This window comes from Seriola dumerili, unplaced genomic scaffold, assembly GCF_002260705.1.
Source record: "Seriola dumerili isolate Sdu_G_001 unplaced genomic scaffold, Sdu_1.0 BDQW01000003.1, whole genome shotgun sequence".
NCBI lineage: Eukaryota > Metazoa > Chordata > Actinopteri > Carangiformes > Carangidae > Seriola > Seriola dumerili.
In genome coordinates, this window is record NW_019174258.1 from 8,099,967 (window position 1) to 8,118,326 (window position 18,360).

At 40.6% G+C, this 18,360-nt stretch overlaps 1 protein-coding gene across 4 annotated transcripts; it reads right to left on the reverse strand.

The window, feature by feature from the left end:
• Positions 1-42: 42 nt before the first annotated feature.
• Positions 43-17,002, reverse strand: LOC111222362 (pyruvate kinase PKM-like). Of its 4 annotated transcripts, none has more exons than XM_022746097.1 (11): positions 16,905-17,002; positions 10,328-10,509; positions 9,741-9,832; positions 6,808-6,939; positions 6,474-6,660; positions 6,073-6,343; positions 5,644-5,794; positions 5,295-5,447; positions 2,646-2,812; positions 1,524-1,705; positions 43-1,321 (listed from the first exon to the last, which is right to left on the reverse strand). In XM_022746097.1, the coding sequence occupies exons 2-11, from the start codon at positions 10,479-10,481 to the stop codon at positions 1,215-1,217; spliced, it is 1,596 nt and encodes a 531-aa protein (XP_022601818.1). In that variant the 5' UTR covers positions 10,482-10,509; positions 16,905-17,002; the 3' UTR covers positions 43-1,214. The 4 variants fall into 4 exon arrangements, with proteins under 4 accessions (XP_022601818.1, XP_022601797.1, XP_022601803.1 ...); XM_022746076.1 differs by lacking the exon at positions 2,646-2,812 and adding an exon at positions 3,261-3,427; XM_022746082.1 differs by lacking the exon at positions 2,646-2,812 and adding an exon at positions 3,261-3,427 and having other exon boundaries at positions 16,910-16,980.
• Positions 17,003-18,360: the final 1,358 nt, after the last annotated feature.

An 18,360-nucleotide genomic window follows, 5' to 3' on the forward strand; every position in this document is an offset into this window, starting at 1 on the left:
TGTGATTATTCCACTGTCAAACAAAACATTTGCAAGGCAGAGTTAAGATAGGTGCTCATCTCTTTTATTGATGGAAATCCAGTCTTGTAGGACAGCTCAGTACACCAGCTTAACACTACAATACCCCTTTACATTTAGTTAGTTCTGACACTCTAGCATTACAATCAAAATGCACATCAGACACTTGAAGACAGCTACAGTGGGTCACTGACGTAGAAGGAGAAAGATTAGCAAAGGGGTTCTACCCATCACCCACTGGGAAAGACAGGGACAGGGCTTTATCCATATATCAGTCCTGCGTGTGAAAAAACCCTAAAAGTGCTCATTCATATCAGTCAACTTTAGTGAACCACATGATTCATAAGTGCCAACTTAGATATGATATAAATGCAAAGAAATGTAAAGGCTTTATGACACATCTAATAATACCAATACAGTAACTAGCTCAAACACCTCTGGAGAGGACATCCAAAACTAACATTTTTCTATTGTCAGACAAAATATAAGTAGTATTGGATGTCCCAAAACAAAACTTCACCATTCACAAAAGTCAAGTATAATATAGAATGTAACATTGTCTGGAGTAGATTAGGAGTGCAACACTTACAGATACACTTAAATACAGTGAAAGCTGGCATTTAAAAGAGGACACTTCATACAGACAGAAAGGATCTGTTTTGGTGGAGCGGTGGACCCGAGGCTGCACTGTAGGAGGAGCCCTTTGATTTTAGGATGCCACAAGTTTGTTCTTTCAGTCGGGGGAGGAGTGTGGTTAATAAACTGTTACAGCAGTCAAGGTGCTCTGTTAAGATCAGTCTGCCCCATCACCAACCCCACCTAAACAAGAACCAGTTTGCACATGCACACAAACCAGGATGCATTCACTCTTGGACTTGCTTTTAATTGTACAAATGTTTGAGTGAATAAATACAGCAGTTTCTGGTTAGGGTGTTTTCATCTGAGGCCCCGAAGACTGGTTTGATTGAGAGAATCGAGGAGAATGGAATGGATACATAAAGTGGAATTGTACGGAAGGCTAGACTATTTTTTAAATTTTTTTCCATTATTGCCTAAATGATAAATTGTTCAGGGGTGGAATCTGTGATCCTGGACGTTGGATGTGAAGGGTTGTCAGCTGGAGTGGAGTGTGGGGTGGAGAACTATGAAAGATAGAGGAAAGTGGAGGGAGAAAGCGGAGCAGCCCTGTTGGCTGTTCAGGCCACCAGAACAACACGCATGGTGTTGGTGTAACCGGAGCCTGGACGCCAGCCGGTCAAGACGATGACAACATCTCCCTCCTTGAAGAATCCCCGGGCTTTGCCTAGAAGATTAAACATAAAACATTCAAGCAAATGTTATTTGGCATCTTAAATTCTGTTCAGCAGGGTCTTGGCTCAGATCTTCACAGCAATAATATTTATGCTGTTTTTCATCTTGGGATTCTAATAAGTTACACAACTTTATGTCAGTATGTTCCTCTGCACTTTGAATAAAGGGTGCGAGTTAGGATATCAAGTCCTTACCCATATCCATGGCAAAGTTGACACGCATGTCGACGTCCTCTGCCCACACGTCGTTGGCAGGCTTGGTGTAGAGGACGGGAAAGATGCCACGGTACAGGTGAGCTTGGCGGGCTGTCTGGGCATTACGGGTCACAGCCAGGATGGGAGCACGGGGCCTGTACCTGGAGATCAGGTGGGCGGACCTGCACATATGCACACAGATACATAAAGCTGAGCACAAAAGATTACCTTACTTCATTCACATTTTGAGTGCTTTCCTTTAAACTAATGATTACAAATGTATGACCACATAATTATGATGATTACAGAGCAAAATGGCAACAAATTCAAGTCATACAAGTCATGTCACCTTAATACTTGATACATGTAAATTAAAAATTAAAAAACCCTGCCATCCAATTAACAAAGATGTTGAGTTGTCCTGCCCTAACGTGCTACAAGAATAACAGGACAGTGATAGTAAGTGACAACAAAAGTCAGTGACCCAATCCAAATGTTCATCTCAAACAGCAGACTCTGAAGGCTCAGGACTTCCCCGCTGTGAAATCAACTGTTTGGAAGTTGACAGTGCTTCACACATTCTTGAAGGAATTACCCACAATTAATAGCACTGTGTTAAAAACAGAGATGTCTGATAATGCCAGTAAGCATAAAAAGTGCTGGCAAGCACAAGTTTATTTAAGATGTATTTGGCAGCAAGTGTACAACCAATGGTTTCAAATAATCCTCTGATATGATTTGATATATATGTAGCACTTAATTTAATTAGATCTCATATCAAATGGCAGCCTTGCATTTTGAGACTTTGTGAAAACGTGAGTGCAGGAAGGTGCAAAGTCACACCAGGTGCTTTTAAAGTCTGTGTAGGGTAGAAATTGGGACTGGACTAATGACAACCCCACACTCTCACTCTTGAAATCTGTTGCTATCTCCACCCACCCCACGTAACATCACACAACAGACATACACACACACACACACACTAAAATGAGAGGGGATCTATAAGAGCACATTAAGTGCTTGAGGGAGAATCAAGAGCTGTGCTAGACACAGAGTGACAGTTTGGCAACACCTTACCTTCAGGAACCAGGATCATTTCACCTCTTTCCTTCTCTTTCTTACCTCCCAGTCTTGGTGAGAACAATGATGGCACTAGCGCAGCATTTGAAGGATGACTCTACAGCTCCGACAGCTACAGCCTCCGACGGGTCTCTGGTCAGTTGGGAGTGTCTCCTAAGCTCCTCGAACAGCTGTCTGTGGAAGGTGGCCGCCTCGGCCTCTCGTGCTATCTGAGCACCAAAGGACCGTGAGGGAAGGGTGGGGGGGTTACTCTGAGTCACGCACGCCACCACTACAGCACGCCGAGTCATTCACACCACTGGGAGTGACTGGCAAACCCTGAGATAGACTCCTGGTTTAGTTATTGGGGACATGATAGGCTAATGGTTCCTTTAAGCACTTAAACAAATACAGAGGCCCAAAAACCTCAGTCAAGGGGATAATGGGAGAAATCTTTGGGCTAATGTATACATTTCTACCTGTTAACACCAGATTTTTGCTTTTCAAAATTTGGTCACATGGGTAAAAAACAACCAGCAGTCTGCCCAAGGTGTTTGCCAGGCTCTCCCAGTTACTTCCTCAGTCAGTCCCTGTCTGGCCCTACTCTCCCTCTCTCAGACTCCTTGAGAACAGTATCAGTGTCCTCCTCGACCTGCCAGGACCAGATAACCTGCCTACCTTCCAGAGCCTGTGAGCACAATCATTGCAGAGGCCAAGCTCTTAAAGGAGGCCTCAACAGCGCCGATTGCAATAGCCTCAGCGGGGTCTTTGCAGTGCGGTGTGGAACGACGCAGGTCCTCAAACACCTGCCGGTGGAACATGGCTGCCTCGGCTTCACGAGCGATCTGGCACAAGTGAGGGCAAGATGCATCGAGCAAAAGCATTCCCACACCAGGCACACACAGGTGCAAAATGAGGAAAATGGATGAAAAAAAAAAAAAAAAAAAAAAGGACAGAAACATGGATAACAGAGAGAGACAATGTTAGAGACACAAGAAGAACAGAAGATAAAAGGGACAGAGGGAAGGACAGGATGGACATTGGCCATTGAGGAGTTTAGGTGTGCAGTTAGTGGGGGGGAAACAGGAAAACATCAACATTAAAACATATCCAAGAGTCCAAATTATAGCACAACCATTTAGAAGATATTAAATGTAAAGTATTACAATACAATCTGGAAGGAAGGCAACTGCACAGCTGAAATAACCTTTTAAACTATTCATCCTTAAGATAAAAAAAAACTAATGACAAAATGTAAGATCTGAGCTTAATAAAATAGAATCACAAAATAAATTACTTTTACTTACTATTAAAAAAAGCTGACTTGTGTCAGCTGGGAGTTAAAAAACATGCTGGGAGTTGAGATACTACGCACTGCACACAAAGGTGAAGAGATGGTTAAAAACAGTCAGGAAGAATGAACAAGAGAAGTATGACTCAGGTAGATGAGAAAAAGACAAAGCTCAACAGAAAAAATGGCTTAGAAACAGAGTGGGTCCTTGTGAAGTTTTTCTAGTCCTCTCTGTAAATGTTTGGTCTCATGTCAATGGAAGCTGTGCTTTACTGTGGATTGTGAAGTGCCCCATGCAAATTCAGTATAAGGGCTGTGAGTCCAAAGACAGGAGCTGTAGGACTGCTGAGTCACTCCTGGGTCTGCATAGCAGTGCTAACAACAGAGCATAGCCAAGGACAGTGTAGGTTAGCCAAGAAAGGCCTGAACGATGAAAGGCAGGCAAGACAGCATTAGCTGCATTATCCATCCATAATAACTGTGATTTTGATGCAAGCATTCGTCAAGGAGGTTAACACTTCTGGGTCTCAGACTTCAAAAAGGTGTTATATTTGTGTCTGTCCCTGATTGAAAAAACAAACAAACTCCAAACTGCTGTTCCTGCTCCCTCTTCACCAGTCTTTAGTTATTCTCTGTGTGCACCATAAATCCTTATTGACAAGAACTGGGTGGATCAGTCTGGGGGATACTAGAGTAAATTAAGAAATGGTAAAGAGCAGCCGAAGTGAATTTGTTAGATGAAGAGGTGCAGGCGACAGGCATTTCCTTCAGTTAAGGTGGACTTAGAAGTCCCAACATGTCATAAAGGTAAGTTACACTTTTTTACTGTGTTCCTATTCTATGGAAAAACTCTGGTACAGTTATCCATATTGTATGGGAATTATCTAAGCAATTTAAAACACCAGCACAGCTGGAACCATTATCCTAAGGAAGCATGAATAAGGTTATACTATTAATATCTTCATTTTTGAATGATCACTTTTCTTAATGGTGATTAATTGTTCATTGATTATTCAAAAGAACACCTGAATGCCAGTGAATATACAAAGTGGAAATAAGTGGATAGAAAGATCAACTAATTGATAGTCACTTCCAGTTGGCCTAACACTCCTGCTTACACTTTACTGAGCAGCTGTTGGGCCAAGTGGAAAAAAAGCTGTGTCACTGGGCAACTGAAGGAGAAGTAAAAGATGTGTTCAGAGGAACACAAAAATCAGGAAACAAGAAAGCGCTATCTCCCACTAGATGCTAATGTTTTTTTCTGTAAATTCATTTTTTAAGAATTAAAAATGACAAATCATGCAATATCATGTAAACTTAATTAATTTTTCCAATCAATAGGTCTTACTAAAGCATACCACTGTTTTTTTGTTTTTTCCCCCAGTGTTCACTATTGTTATATTTAGTATACATTAACTCACCATGTGCTGCGTGCGTACTGCCTCCAGAGGGTAGTCTCCCTTGGCGGTCTCACCGCTCAGCATGATGCAGTCGGCGCCGTCCAACACAGCGTTGGCTACGTCACTGCCCTCAGCGCGGGTTGGCCTGGGCTTCTTGATCATGCTCTCCAACATCTGAATGGTGTTGATGTAAGGGGTTCAGAAGATAAACAAATCTCAACATGACAGCCTCTGAGTGGTACAAACAAAATGAATGTTTATAGTGTGTTTTACCGAGATTACACTGAGACTGCACTGTTTTTTCTTTCAATTACACCTCCTTGGAAAATTTAGCCTATAAAAAACAGAATGTCCTTTGCTATTTTCTGACCTGAGTGGCGCATGTGATTGGCTTGCCAGCTCTGTTGCAGCGACCAATCATCATCTTTTGGGCAAGGAAGACCTTTTCTGTGGGGATCTCAATACCCAAGTCACCACGGGCAACCATGATGCCATCACTGGCCTCCATGATCTCATCAAATCTGCATGACAGACAAGGTATTACAACCAATTAAATCACAAAGTACAACTTATCATGGGACCTTCATCAAACACAATTTTTCAAAGCTGGAACTTTGTCTTCATAACCACAAGAATTCACATACATTGACAATATTTTGATCTGGCCTTGTTGCTCAGCCTACCCAAGAATAAATAAAATAAGATAAACAACACAGCACAAACAAAACATCAGAGTTACTGAACCATACACATAAAAAAAAAAAAAGACACAATGAAAACATTTCATCCACATACACACCTGCGTACACCCTCGTGGTTCTCCAGCTTGCTGATGATCTTAATGTCTTTGCCTTTCTCTCCCAGCACTGCTCTGACAGCGTGGACGTCGGCTGCTTTGCGGATGAAGGAGGCAAAGACCATGTCGACTCCCTGGGCCACACCAAACTGCAGGTCCTTGACGTCCTTGTCTGAAACAGCAGGCAGGTCGACGGCGGCACCGGGGAGGTTCACTCCCTTCTTACTGCCAAGGGTGCCACCGTTCTCAATCTCGCACATGAGGAAATCAGAGCCTGGAGAAAGAAAATACAATATAGATGAGCTTGAGTCTTTCATTGGGTATTAAGAGATAGCAGTGTTTTTTTAAACCCTCTAATGGATCACAAGAGATTTACTGTATGTGTTTGCCTCGCCGCCACTCACCAATCTCCTTAACCTGCAGGGATATGAGTCCGTCATCAATGTAGATCTTGCTGCCAAGTTCCACCACTTTGGTAATGTTCTTGTAGTCAAGCCAGAGGATCTCATCACTGCAGTTCTCCTGGTAAGCATCGTCCAAAGTGATCTTGATCATGTTGCCCTTCTGCAGCTCCACCTCAGCTGTGCCACTCTGTCACATCATTAATAGACATAGTTTTACTTTCTGTCCAGTTAGTTTTCAAGTAAAATGTTCTTGATTGCCATCAACAGCTACTACAGTCATTATAAAGAGTACGATATTGGTGTGAAGAGGGAGAACAGGTGACGCTAAACTCACTCCCTGGATGAGGCCAGTCCTGATCTCTGGGCCCTTGGTGTCCAGGGCAATGCCAATGGGCCTGTACTGGATACTGCCAGGCTCGAAGCTCTCGCATGCCTCACGCACGTTCTTGATGGTCTCTGCATGGTACTGCAGAAAGGAAGAGCATTGTTACACATTTAAAATTTCTCCAGAGTAAAAACAGTAAGCAAGATACTGATTTACACACAGTTATAGAACCTGTGACGTCTAAGCTCTGTTTCTATCCAACCCTTTGCTGCTAGGACACAAATTTGAATGAAAAGAAATCACAGTTTGGCCGTGGCACTGGCATAAGAAGTTTTGTTGAACAGACATAAAGGTCAGACAGGGCAATCAAAAGATAAAGGTGCGTCTGACAACTCACATGGTCATAAACATGAGTCATACTGACAGCATCACCAGGGGTCATATTCTTTTTCCTACCACCCTCACTGATATGTTAAGAGTCACTGTCACTAAGAAGAAAAACGGAGAGCCTTTAAATTAAAATGCTTTGCAAATTAAGTGTCATTCAATGATGCCATTAAATTAAACCTGAGAGATTGCCTATCATACAGTATCACATAGAGTAGCAATATACTGATACAGAATGTCATCAGAGGTATATGTCCTTGTAGCATGAGTCCTTGAGCACACGTCATATTTTGTCATATGATGAAACCTCAGTCATAAATGTTCAAAGAGACTTGCATGAAATCATTACCCATTGTCTGATACTGTTTATACCATAAACACAGTCCGACAAATTCCATTTGAAACAATAGAAACAATGACGGCAGGCCTGGAAATGGGCCTGGGAATGCTGTGGGAAATTCTGGAAGAGAACTTCAGAGAAATTCAGCACCGTCATGTTATTAATGCAGCCATCTTTGCTCATTAGTGCAGGCTAATGAACACATAGCAGAATGTTTGTTACTTTGAAGACTGCCATGTCTGCTGCACATGGCTTATGCTGCCCACCTGGGTATACAGAGCTTTCAGTAATAACTTAAGTGGCAGGTAATCACATTGGCTACCTTTCACACTGGCAACACACTGAGCTACACTACACTCACTGCACTATGACTAAAAGAAAACCTGGATGATCTCACGACAATAATACAATATATATGTATGTGTGTGTGTGTCCAGTGTGCTGCAGCATTTTATTACAGGAGGAGGCAAAGTAGATATTGTAGTCTTTTATGAACAATGCTACATTTAGAGCAGGTGACTATTTACTGTAGGTATGTGTATAGGTCTGGGTCCATAGGTTTATAATTCTTTCCCTATAAACGTAAATTGAAACTAAAGTTAATGTTCAGTTACATGGATTCAGTTCTCTTTTCAATCAATATTATCAATACTGGTCTAAGACAAATGTCTTACTGGATTTGCAACATAATCTACTTCCCACTTGCCACTTTAGCTGAAAGTGGACTGACCTTGGTGTGGGTTTGTGTACACACACACTTCCAGAATCTAGGTGTGCTGCCTGCTGAGGAGATAAAGACAGGGCAGGAAGCTACAGATGACGTATTTATAGTACCTCAAGTCAACACAGCTGTGGTTTCCTTTGCAGTTTTTTGAATCTACACGAACATTTAAACTTGTTGAAATACCCACACCCACACAAAGCGCAGTACTGAGGAGGACTTCAAAGATCTCAAACAGAATTAATCATTTTTCTTGGACAGTTAAATGTTTGTAATGGAATCAGTTTTTATACATCTACACAAAATGTAAATTTATGCTTCTGCTATGAAATTACATTTGTGAATATAAAGGTTTTGTGATGCTGAGCAAGAGCAGTGCGCGGGATATTCTTCTTTGCAAGAACAAATCTAAAAGTTAAAAAAAAGAATTCTATGAGCTTCTTGCTGAATCTCAACAATGTCATTATATGGTTTAAATGGACCCATTACTCATACTGGATTGGATATATGATGACCCTCTCCCTGCAGGAGCCTAGAGAGCAGAGTCAGGTTGTGGGTTCAGCTCACCTGGAGTGACTGCTCGTTTACAGTGTACAAACTGCTGACAATCAGCCAGTCCCCCTCTCCCCTGGCCTCCACCTTTTGTGTAACTGTCTTAAGTTGCAACTTACGTTGTGTCCTCTCTCTGTACTACCCTGAGCTGAATTTGGGCATAAAAGCAAGTCACCTGGCCATGCATTATTAGGTTTGCCCGAGCAGTGAACTTATTAGGCAGTCTTTTTCAGAAGAGAAGCCAAGAGATCAAAGTGGTATCATAAGTCATCTGGCTTTTGGAGAACTTGTACTGACAGATGACAAAATTCATTAGCCAATTGTCAGTTGTTTGTTTTAAAGTTAAAATGGGTATAGTCAAGAGGGAAGCTTGACCTTTAAAATTAGTTAGATTTTGACTTGTGCTTTTGAATGGCAACTTAAAAATTTAACTTTTGCTCATATCTTTCTGTTCACAGATAATAAACACCTAGGTGCATTCGGGTGAGATCTGCAGCTCGTATAACTTACAGGACATGTGTTATTGTGTGACACACAGACTCAGTCAGGCTGCATCACTTATGACTTGATGTTGTTTAGCTGGCCCAAACTCTAATCTTAAGTTAGCACTATTTTTCCTTTCATGCTGGCTGGTCTAGTCTTGCTTAAAGTGCCAAGCTGATTGCAGTTCATAATGAATTACGTGACTGTTCACTGTGAGCTTTGTGCAAAGAGTTACCAAACCTGTGTGAAAATCAAAGAAAAAAAAAAGAAGCTAGACAAGAAACAGTAAAGATTGCCTCACAGATCAACAAACCAACCAATGGTATTCTGAGATAAAGCACAGAACCATGTTTGACAGAAATTATCAGCACAGTTTAAACGTGACTTTTAACAGTCTGACTGGTTAGCTGTACCTGCCCAACTCATTTACACAGTCGAGACAGTTGTGGAAAGACCCACCTCATGTGTGCCATGTGAGAAGTTCAAGCGGGCAATGTTCATTCCAGACTTGATCATCTCCTTCAGCATATCCACAGAACGAGAGGCTGGTCCTGCAGGCAGTCATTGAAAGAAAAGGGATTGAAATTTTGATGTTATTTAATTCTCCTCGTAATAGAGGTGCACAATTAATTGTGCAGCAACCTCAACCCAAATTTCAACAGCCAGAATTAAAATCAGCTAAATGAGGTTCCCATTTCTGTACCGGGATGTTCTTTATTCAGTTCACTGCTTGTTATTGTTATTGCTCAGTCTTATTTATAAATGAACAGCTGTGATTAATACATATGGTCTAATAATGGGACAACATGATTGTGATGCTCATTTTATGCATCTATAGCAACCGTATGTCTATGCAAGGCAACAGGCAAGTAACCTTTAACTGTATGAATAACCTTTCATTTAATTAATTAGCTTTTAAAGTGTTCTCTTGAGGAATTCACTGCTATTATTATAGCATGTTTAATAGAAAGCATGTTTCCTTATGTTTGAATTAAAGTAAAAGTTTTTTCTGTGTTTAAGCGTGCAGACCAGCAATGCAGACCAACCAATGGTGCAGATGATGCCAGTGTTGCGTGCAGTGGTGGGTTCAGAGTCAATGTCCAGCAGGCACATGTGTTCCAAGAAGGTGTCAGCCATGGCAGCGTTAAGCTGCTGCGTCTGGATGAAGGCAGAGCCCATGTCTGACTTTTGCTGAGGCATGGTGATCACTGGTGCAACTGGAGAAGTCCTGCAAGAAAAATAAAGAAAAATAAAGTGAATTTATACAGTGAATGTAACCAACAGATTTCTTCTGTTAAGCACTGTTGGCTCAAATCTAACAGCCACTTTACAAGTCTCTAAACTGAAACCGATTTTTAAAATAGAATAGGACTTTGGACAGAAGACAGTTGTATGCATCAGGTGGCTGTTAGATTACATGAAGAGTCAAAATTTAATTGCCTTTGGCCAACAGGAGGATTAAACTTCGCACTGTAGATGCACTGATGTGACTTAGCAGGCTGACAGTGAGGTATCTGCCCTGCTGTGTTTCCTTGGCAACATGCATCTATCTTGACCTTGTGGTAGTAAGGTGAATGTCCCTGTGGGAATCAATTACTGAATTATGTTGGTTGCAGACATCGAAGTGCAGTACAACTGGGAGCTGAAAATTATCCATTTCTCAGCTAAAGGCTAAAGACAATTTAAGTTTAGGCTTATGAAATGTAACCACTGCAATTCTATGTAAATAATAGGTCATTGTGAGGTACTTTGCACAAGACTCTTTTGTTGAGTTACTATTTGGCTTTTAGGTAGGTTTACACAACCAATAGTTCAGACAGATAATAAATATATACTTGTGACAACTGTGAAAAACACTATAGCCCTTTCAGGCAGCTGCCAGACATTTGCAGTTTGATACATGAAAGAACTAGCTAAGGCTAACACTTGAGAGTGGTGTAGCTTATTTAGCTGCTACACTGTGCAGATTCTGTTTCCCCTACCCACTTCTCTCTGAGTCATCCATAGCAACGATACCATCACAATGTTCATCTACAGAGCTGGAATTACCAAGCATTCATAATGACACTTTCATAAATTCCATTGTACTAGAAAAGTGAAAAAAAACAGTACATTGTACACGACAGCATCCTGTGCAGAAGTAAACGGCTAAATAGCGTCATGGGTGCACGGTGTGTATTGGTGTGTGCTTTGCCTGAGAAACTTCCTTTTCTCTTTTGACAGAATTATCAGAGGCACTGTATAATCTCATAAACATATCATTCAGGCAGGTTTCAACAAACAGCCAACAAGGTGTATTTGAGCAGAGTGTAGCACTGATTCTCTATAGATATAAGGATTGCTGCTTCTACTACGGCTCTGACTGCTGTGGTTTCATAACCACACCACAGACTGAGGAGGAAACGCTTGACTGAACAGTAAATCTAGTGATATGGCAAGTAGTAGGAAATTGATTCAAACAAAAATTGGGTAAAGATTTGGCCAAATTTTTAATCTTTACTGAAACTGGGATGAAGAACAAGTAAGTATGCAGCCACATTTTTCCACTGCAATACACTGATCATGCTACTGTATCCCATGTGGGGGTCCATGTGCACACTATCCACTGTTTTTACATTTCATTATCAGCATTTTCCTATTAAGAATAGTAAGCAAAGTAATGTCAAGGACACTTTTCCAAAAAAGGAAAGAAAGTTTTTTTATAATAAAAAAGAAAAATTTATTATTAAATCAGAATAAAATGGGAGCTAATGGTGACTAAAGAAAGTAAAACAACATTTACAAAATAAAGGCAATGTACAAGAGATGTAAAAGTGATTAAAAGAATATACCAACACCCCTATGAAAATGTTAACCAATTACCTTAAGAATATAATGACTCTCTTTCAGGTGCCAACTAAGGGCACAATCCAAACCATCCAGTGGATAGATTAGGTTCCCTCTGTTTGAATTATACATTGAAGTGGACTTCAACAAAGAAAATTCTGACTAGTTGTTTCTTCACAGGAGCAGCAGGTTGACAAATGAGCCATAACCCCCTTATCCTTTTCTAATCCCAGGTGGTCCTTGTGAAAACAATACGTACAGCAGGACCCAGCTAGGGTGTCTACTATGTATAGTGTTGGACATGTAATATCAGTTACCATAATTAAAAAACAATTTGTTAAAAGGTTGCTCCATGAGGCCACTGAGGGACTGAGGATGATTCTGCATTTCTATTACAAAGTGACTACTTAGTCCCAGTTAGTCTCAGGGGAAAATATGTTGCATTCATCATGAACATTTACGGTCTGACTGCCTCTTACTCATCACATTCTACCTACAAATGCATCATGGTGGGGGATTCCAGGCACTGCCACGATGCCAACAGGCTCCTTCACAGGAGCCACTGAGTAATGATGTAACATTTCACTCAATGGGTGAGACCAGTGCCAGACCAGAGCTCTACGTGAGCACAGTCACATCCCCACTTGTGCACACACAACCATGACAAGGCTAGAGGCAGACATGCGAGTGGGCCGAACCACAGGGAAAGGCTGCAGAGGGGAGAAAAGAGTCTGACATACTCACAGTTACTGGAGCAGTCTTTTTGTTTTTTAAAATAATTTTCTTGCTTTCTTAACTTACCGTTTATGTAAGAGCATTTTTAGGAAACCTAATTGAATTTAAAATGCATATGCTACATTGGCATTATTGCAAAAATGTTCATATCGTTAAATACAAGAAGTGGACCATTCCAAATTCTGGCACACTGATGATGGGGGGAAAAAAAACACCCGATGATGACAATAATCAGTTAATAGTTTTAAGCGTTGTTTCCATTACAAATATCAGACGGTTGCTTGTTACAGCCTCTCAAATGTGAGCAAATGCTATTTCCCTGTTGCATATTTTCAATAATTATTATAGTAACCTATGAAGGTATTTGACAAAACAATTTAACAGTAAAAATAAATCACGACCTATCTTGACATGTTAAATTCAGGAAATAACTGGCCTGCTTTTGGAGGGATCACCAACCTCACATTTTAATGTAATTCTTAAGATAATGCAATACTGACAGTTGCAATTGCAAAACTGAAAGGGGATGCACATTTGGTTCTGAGGGAAAGGCAAAGCTTAAGTTTCAGGCAGCTCTCCTTACAAGCTGTTTTGCTACTTGACCACATGCATGGACTACTAAACAGTTACATGTCCAAAAATATAGCCATGGTAAAAAGTAGTTTTAGGTTGTTTTTTTTTTTTAAACATAACTGAATTTTGAATGCCATTGCTACAAAATAGTGACAGTAAAATATGTACTTTTTTCCCTCTTTTCCATTTGAATCATAACTTCCATGCATTTCCAGTCAAGCTTAGCAAAATAGTCATAACATCTATCTTTATCAATTGAATGCATTGAATGCAATGTCATTCTCTTGCAACTCAACCTGAGATACTTCCTGTATCCTCATGTGAGTTGTTATATTTGGAGCTACCAGAGGGAATGTCACGGGAAAAAGAAAGATCAGAAACTCAGGCAGAAACCATTCTTCATGAAGTGCAGTAATGTCTTAGCCTCTCTCATCAAGTTTGCCTGTTCCTGGTTGTTATGGAAAAACAAAAAAACCAGGATGGCCCACTGCCAAAAATGGATAGCGTGTCTGACCCCTGGAAAAGCCAGTGAGCAGCCACCACAGGCCAACAGCAGCCATAGTAACCCTGACACAGATGCAGGGCTAACTTTAGAGCTGGCTGTTAATAATCCCCTCCAATCCCTTCACAACACATCTACCTATGTAACATACTCTCTTATGGTAACATATTCTCACTTACTACCTTCTCATGTATTTCTAGTCAATTCCTTCTCTTTTATCTAGGAAAAATATGTGTGTAATCATTAGCAGCCACAGCACGATTTCTGTCAGGGTGACATGACATCTACTATCATCTGATATAGATGTGACATAACACTAAGCTCATCCAGCATGGCTCACAGAGACAGTATATGGTTTCTATCAGTCACAATCACTCAGACAAGGTACCATTTACAGGTTGCACTACATACCACCAGTAGATCTTCCTGTTCCTTCTGGGGACAAACAGGCACGTTACTACCAATGACCTCCACAATAACCCCAGCCTGTTGGAACTTGAAATGCCAATGAGCGAACTTCTTCCTGCAACAGCAGTCCAAGCAGAACTGACTGCTGCAGTGCGCATGCATACGTACGACACTTTTAGGAGCTCAAGAGTAAATCCTTTCAATGAGGATAAAGGACACGGAGTGTGCCTGCTGTGACCAGGCAATCGCCATGACCTGATATAATGGACGTACATGAGACTTCCACGACGACACACCAGAGCAGTATCACACCAATATTACAACCAACGTAGGTCCTGCAATGCCCCAAGCCTAAAAGCAGAGTCTTGACTAAAAATAACACAGCATGCAGAGTCTGTTTGTAGAAATCTAATACTCAGTATGTACGATGGTATTTACACTATGTAGGCCTGTAAACTAGGCCTCCAACACAAAACTTAGATGAGGTATTGCATGGGTTCAATAATACAGAATGCTGTGCATATTCAGTGTATTTCACATAGGCTTACAAATGTTAAATAATTTTACCTAATCACCTGACATCAAACTGAGCGCATGGAGTGTCAGTGCAGTCAAGTGTGTCTGCAGTGGCAATGGAACACCCATAATTGGTAGTATTCCAACCCATGACTCTACAAAGCATTAGTCATCAAATGTGCGACTACACTGGGGAAGGACTGCATGGGAGCAGTGTCAGCTGCAAAAGGCCTCCTGCACTGCACTGACCACTGGCTCTGCTGCATTCAAATTATTTTACCACAACAGCAGGTCAAGGACACTTCCTGCCAGAACAGAAAATTACAGCTCTGCCATCCATTAACTGCAGTAGCTGATGAACTCCACCTTATCATTTTTTGCAAATGGCTGTGTACTTGCCAAAGTGCTCCTTAAAGTAGGCAAACATCAACAGTGACAGCTGAAATTACAATTTAATAGTATATACTTGCAGCATACTGGAGTCTGGATTTACAGATAAAGTTTACTGACTTGAGATTGAAATGTATTTGTTAAGTAAATGAGATTCTACTGTGACATAAGGGATGATTTATGACAACTGAGACTTAAAATCACTTGGGAAAAGAAGAAATCCTTCGAACTTATCTGCTCTTGGTCAACAGCCTAGATTTAAGTAATAGACTGACACTGACCACTTCCCTTTCTTGAGCTCATCACTTCAACATAATTCCTAGTCACTTGACATTATGACCTGACAGGTCCCCTGGGATTAAGACTCCATTTTGTCAACAGGGCCTTTGGCGAGTAAGGACATAGCAATGACAGTGTCTCCAGAATTTTGTTAAACACAAAACAATTATTTCTTACAACAAAACAAAGCAGGCTACACTGCAGGCCCTATGCATATCCTACACACGTCACAGTAGATATGTTTGACAAAGGATATGACATTATGATTTTACATGCACCTTTAGACAAGACCCAGCCTTGGTCAAATAACCTTATTTCAGCTGTTTTGGGAACAGGCTTATAAACATGACATTGTAATCATATAAAAAGGGGCAACACATAGAGATAAAATCAATAATTATTGGCAACCTAGAAAGGCAGAGTGAGATCAGCCTTGCTCCTCATGTACAAGTACAAGGCCTATTATCTTTAGTACCACTGCAGCAAGCCACTGCAGTGAAGCTGCTGAGGCACACTTCAAATTACATTTATCATAGGATGGTTATTTCTTACAGCATAACGAACGAGGTTCGGGTTTATTTAAAGCTGGATGGAAGGGTGAACGTGATGAACTTATCTAATGACTAACTGCCATGTGAATGGCAGGAAGAAATACGACACACGACTTCTAATAATGCAATAATAATGTTTTTAACTCAGGTGAATTCATGTTATAAGTTTTATGACATAATAATACGATTTAACGATAACAAATTATCATAATAACGTTTTGTTATAATACAGTTTAATACAGCTGAGACGATGCGCTAAAGATCACGTTCTCATCCTGCGTCACATTTTCCTGATCTACAGGCATCACGGTGTCTGACCAATGGGAGGCCGTGAGGACTGAGCGGCCACACCCACAACAGGAGGCAACAGGAAGCGATTCTTCAACGTTCAATACTAAACGCATCAAATTTAGTTGCATAATTTTAAATGTAATAACTGCGGCTTGCAGTAAATCGTAACTATAACGTGTTATCAGATAGTAAAAGAAAGAGCTGACCGGACACATTAGTTTATCCATCGTTAACTGCAATTTCAAGAATAACGTTGTTTGACACACACTAAGCCAACATAGCAGGACTTATCTTGGCTAATTATAGACGTCCAGGTGTACTGGCATTTTAAAACATGATTTCCATAAGAAGTTGAGTAGTAAAGAGTGGATACAATACAGCAGTGACCGACTCACATATTCCCGGACTTACCAGCGTGAAGGATGTTGCTACAGCTATAAAAGGCAAAACTGTTAAAGCAGTAATGGGACAACGCAAGTGTCCCGCAAGTTATTAATTCAATTCAGGGTATCGATAACCACTGAAGCTGCAGCCCCTGTTGAAGATACCCACCTTACCTCGCTGAACAACGTGGCCCGATAACACTGCTGTTACACTGAGACAAGCTCAAGGTGATCTCCCTAGTCCCTCACTCTGCGGAACTACTTTCTAGGGATGCTGAGACATATCCATCCGAAAGAAAATAGATAATTGGAAAGGAATGAACTACCTTAAGATATACATATAAACCACATTCATCTGTAACTATTCAAATATGTGTTTTATTTCAGTATTACGCTTGTGGAAATACAATAAATGATACAAAACTAAGAACCGCGCGGAAGGATATGCGGAAACAAGGTGGAAGTGCTTGGTAAAGTTAGGGAGCCAATCGGGGAGCGTGGATGCATCAGTAGCGCATGGGGTCCGACATGTGACTACTGATGGCGTGTGCGTGGTTTCCTGAAAAACGCAGTGGTTTGGGTGTTATGGCTTTCAATGACTTGTCCATTTTAGTGGCCCTACAGTAGATTCATAATAGTAATTGGTCATGCTGTCTGTGTGTTTTCGGCTCCATTATCGTGCGAATTATCAAATTATTCATAGGAAGCATGGGAAATTTAAGCCAACTGTCTTGTAGGCTGCCAAAATATTGTTCGTGTCTCTATTTACTTCTGAAAGCTGGAACAAAAATTACACCCCATCACTGTTTATTGCACCAAATGCATGGGCAGCTCGCAGCCGGTCTATGGATGCTTGAGTGATGATGAATCAAGGAGGACCCCCTCCATATTCTGGTACCTTGCTACTGCAGTGTCTGAGGCAATACCTCCATCTAGTGATGAAAAGTGGTATAACAGGTTTTAGATGATTTTCAGTGATATGAAAATTGGAAAAAAACATTAAAAATAAACATAAATATTATATTGTTATTCACTAATATTTACTCTATATTTACTTGAGTTTACTTTTTAAACTTTGCATTCAAAAATGACATGTTTTTTTAATTTCACAGCCAATGTTGCTATGCTAATACCATTATACAAATTAGAAATACATCTCCTATTAGCAGTGCTATACTAATACTCTTAGGAGGTTTATAATAAGAATAAGAATATTATTATTATTTGAGTTCCACAGAACATAGAAAGAAACTTTGTTGAACAGAGGCGACACCACTGTATTGCTATAGATTGTCAAGATGGTTAGTGTAATGGCATTACTGTGCTAATTAACTGTGCTATATTAATGGCAGACAATAATTACAGATATAATGTTTGTTTTGTCCAGTGTAGACACTAGGCAGCTTTGTTACAAATGGTCCCCTGGATGATTAATTCTGTTGTGATAATCAGCTCTGCCAAGGAGATAGCAGAAGTCCTTGACACAGACACAAACACCCACCATATCTGAACCATAGTGACATTTAAAATTTAAACATTCAGACTCTGCAGCAGAGATTAGAAAAATCAATCTGGCAAAGATACTCATTGGAGTACTATTATTTTGCACTAATGTTCATCTCAAT

Coding starts and splice junctions, on each gene's coding strand:
- LOC111222362 (XM_022746097.1), bottom strand. CDS start 10,481: ATGCCTCAGCAAAAGTCAGACATGGGCTCTGCCTTCATCCAGACGCAG. Junction 6,344..6,473: donor CCTGCAGGTTAAGGAGATTG/GTGAGTGGCGGC, acceptor TTCTTTCTCCAG/GCTCTGATTTCCTCATGTGC. Junction 5,448..5,643: donor CAATCACATGCGCCACTCAG/GTCAGAAAATAG, acceptor AACACCATTCAG/ATGTTGGAGAGCATGATCAA.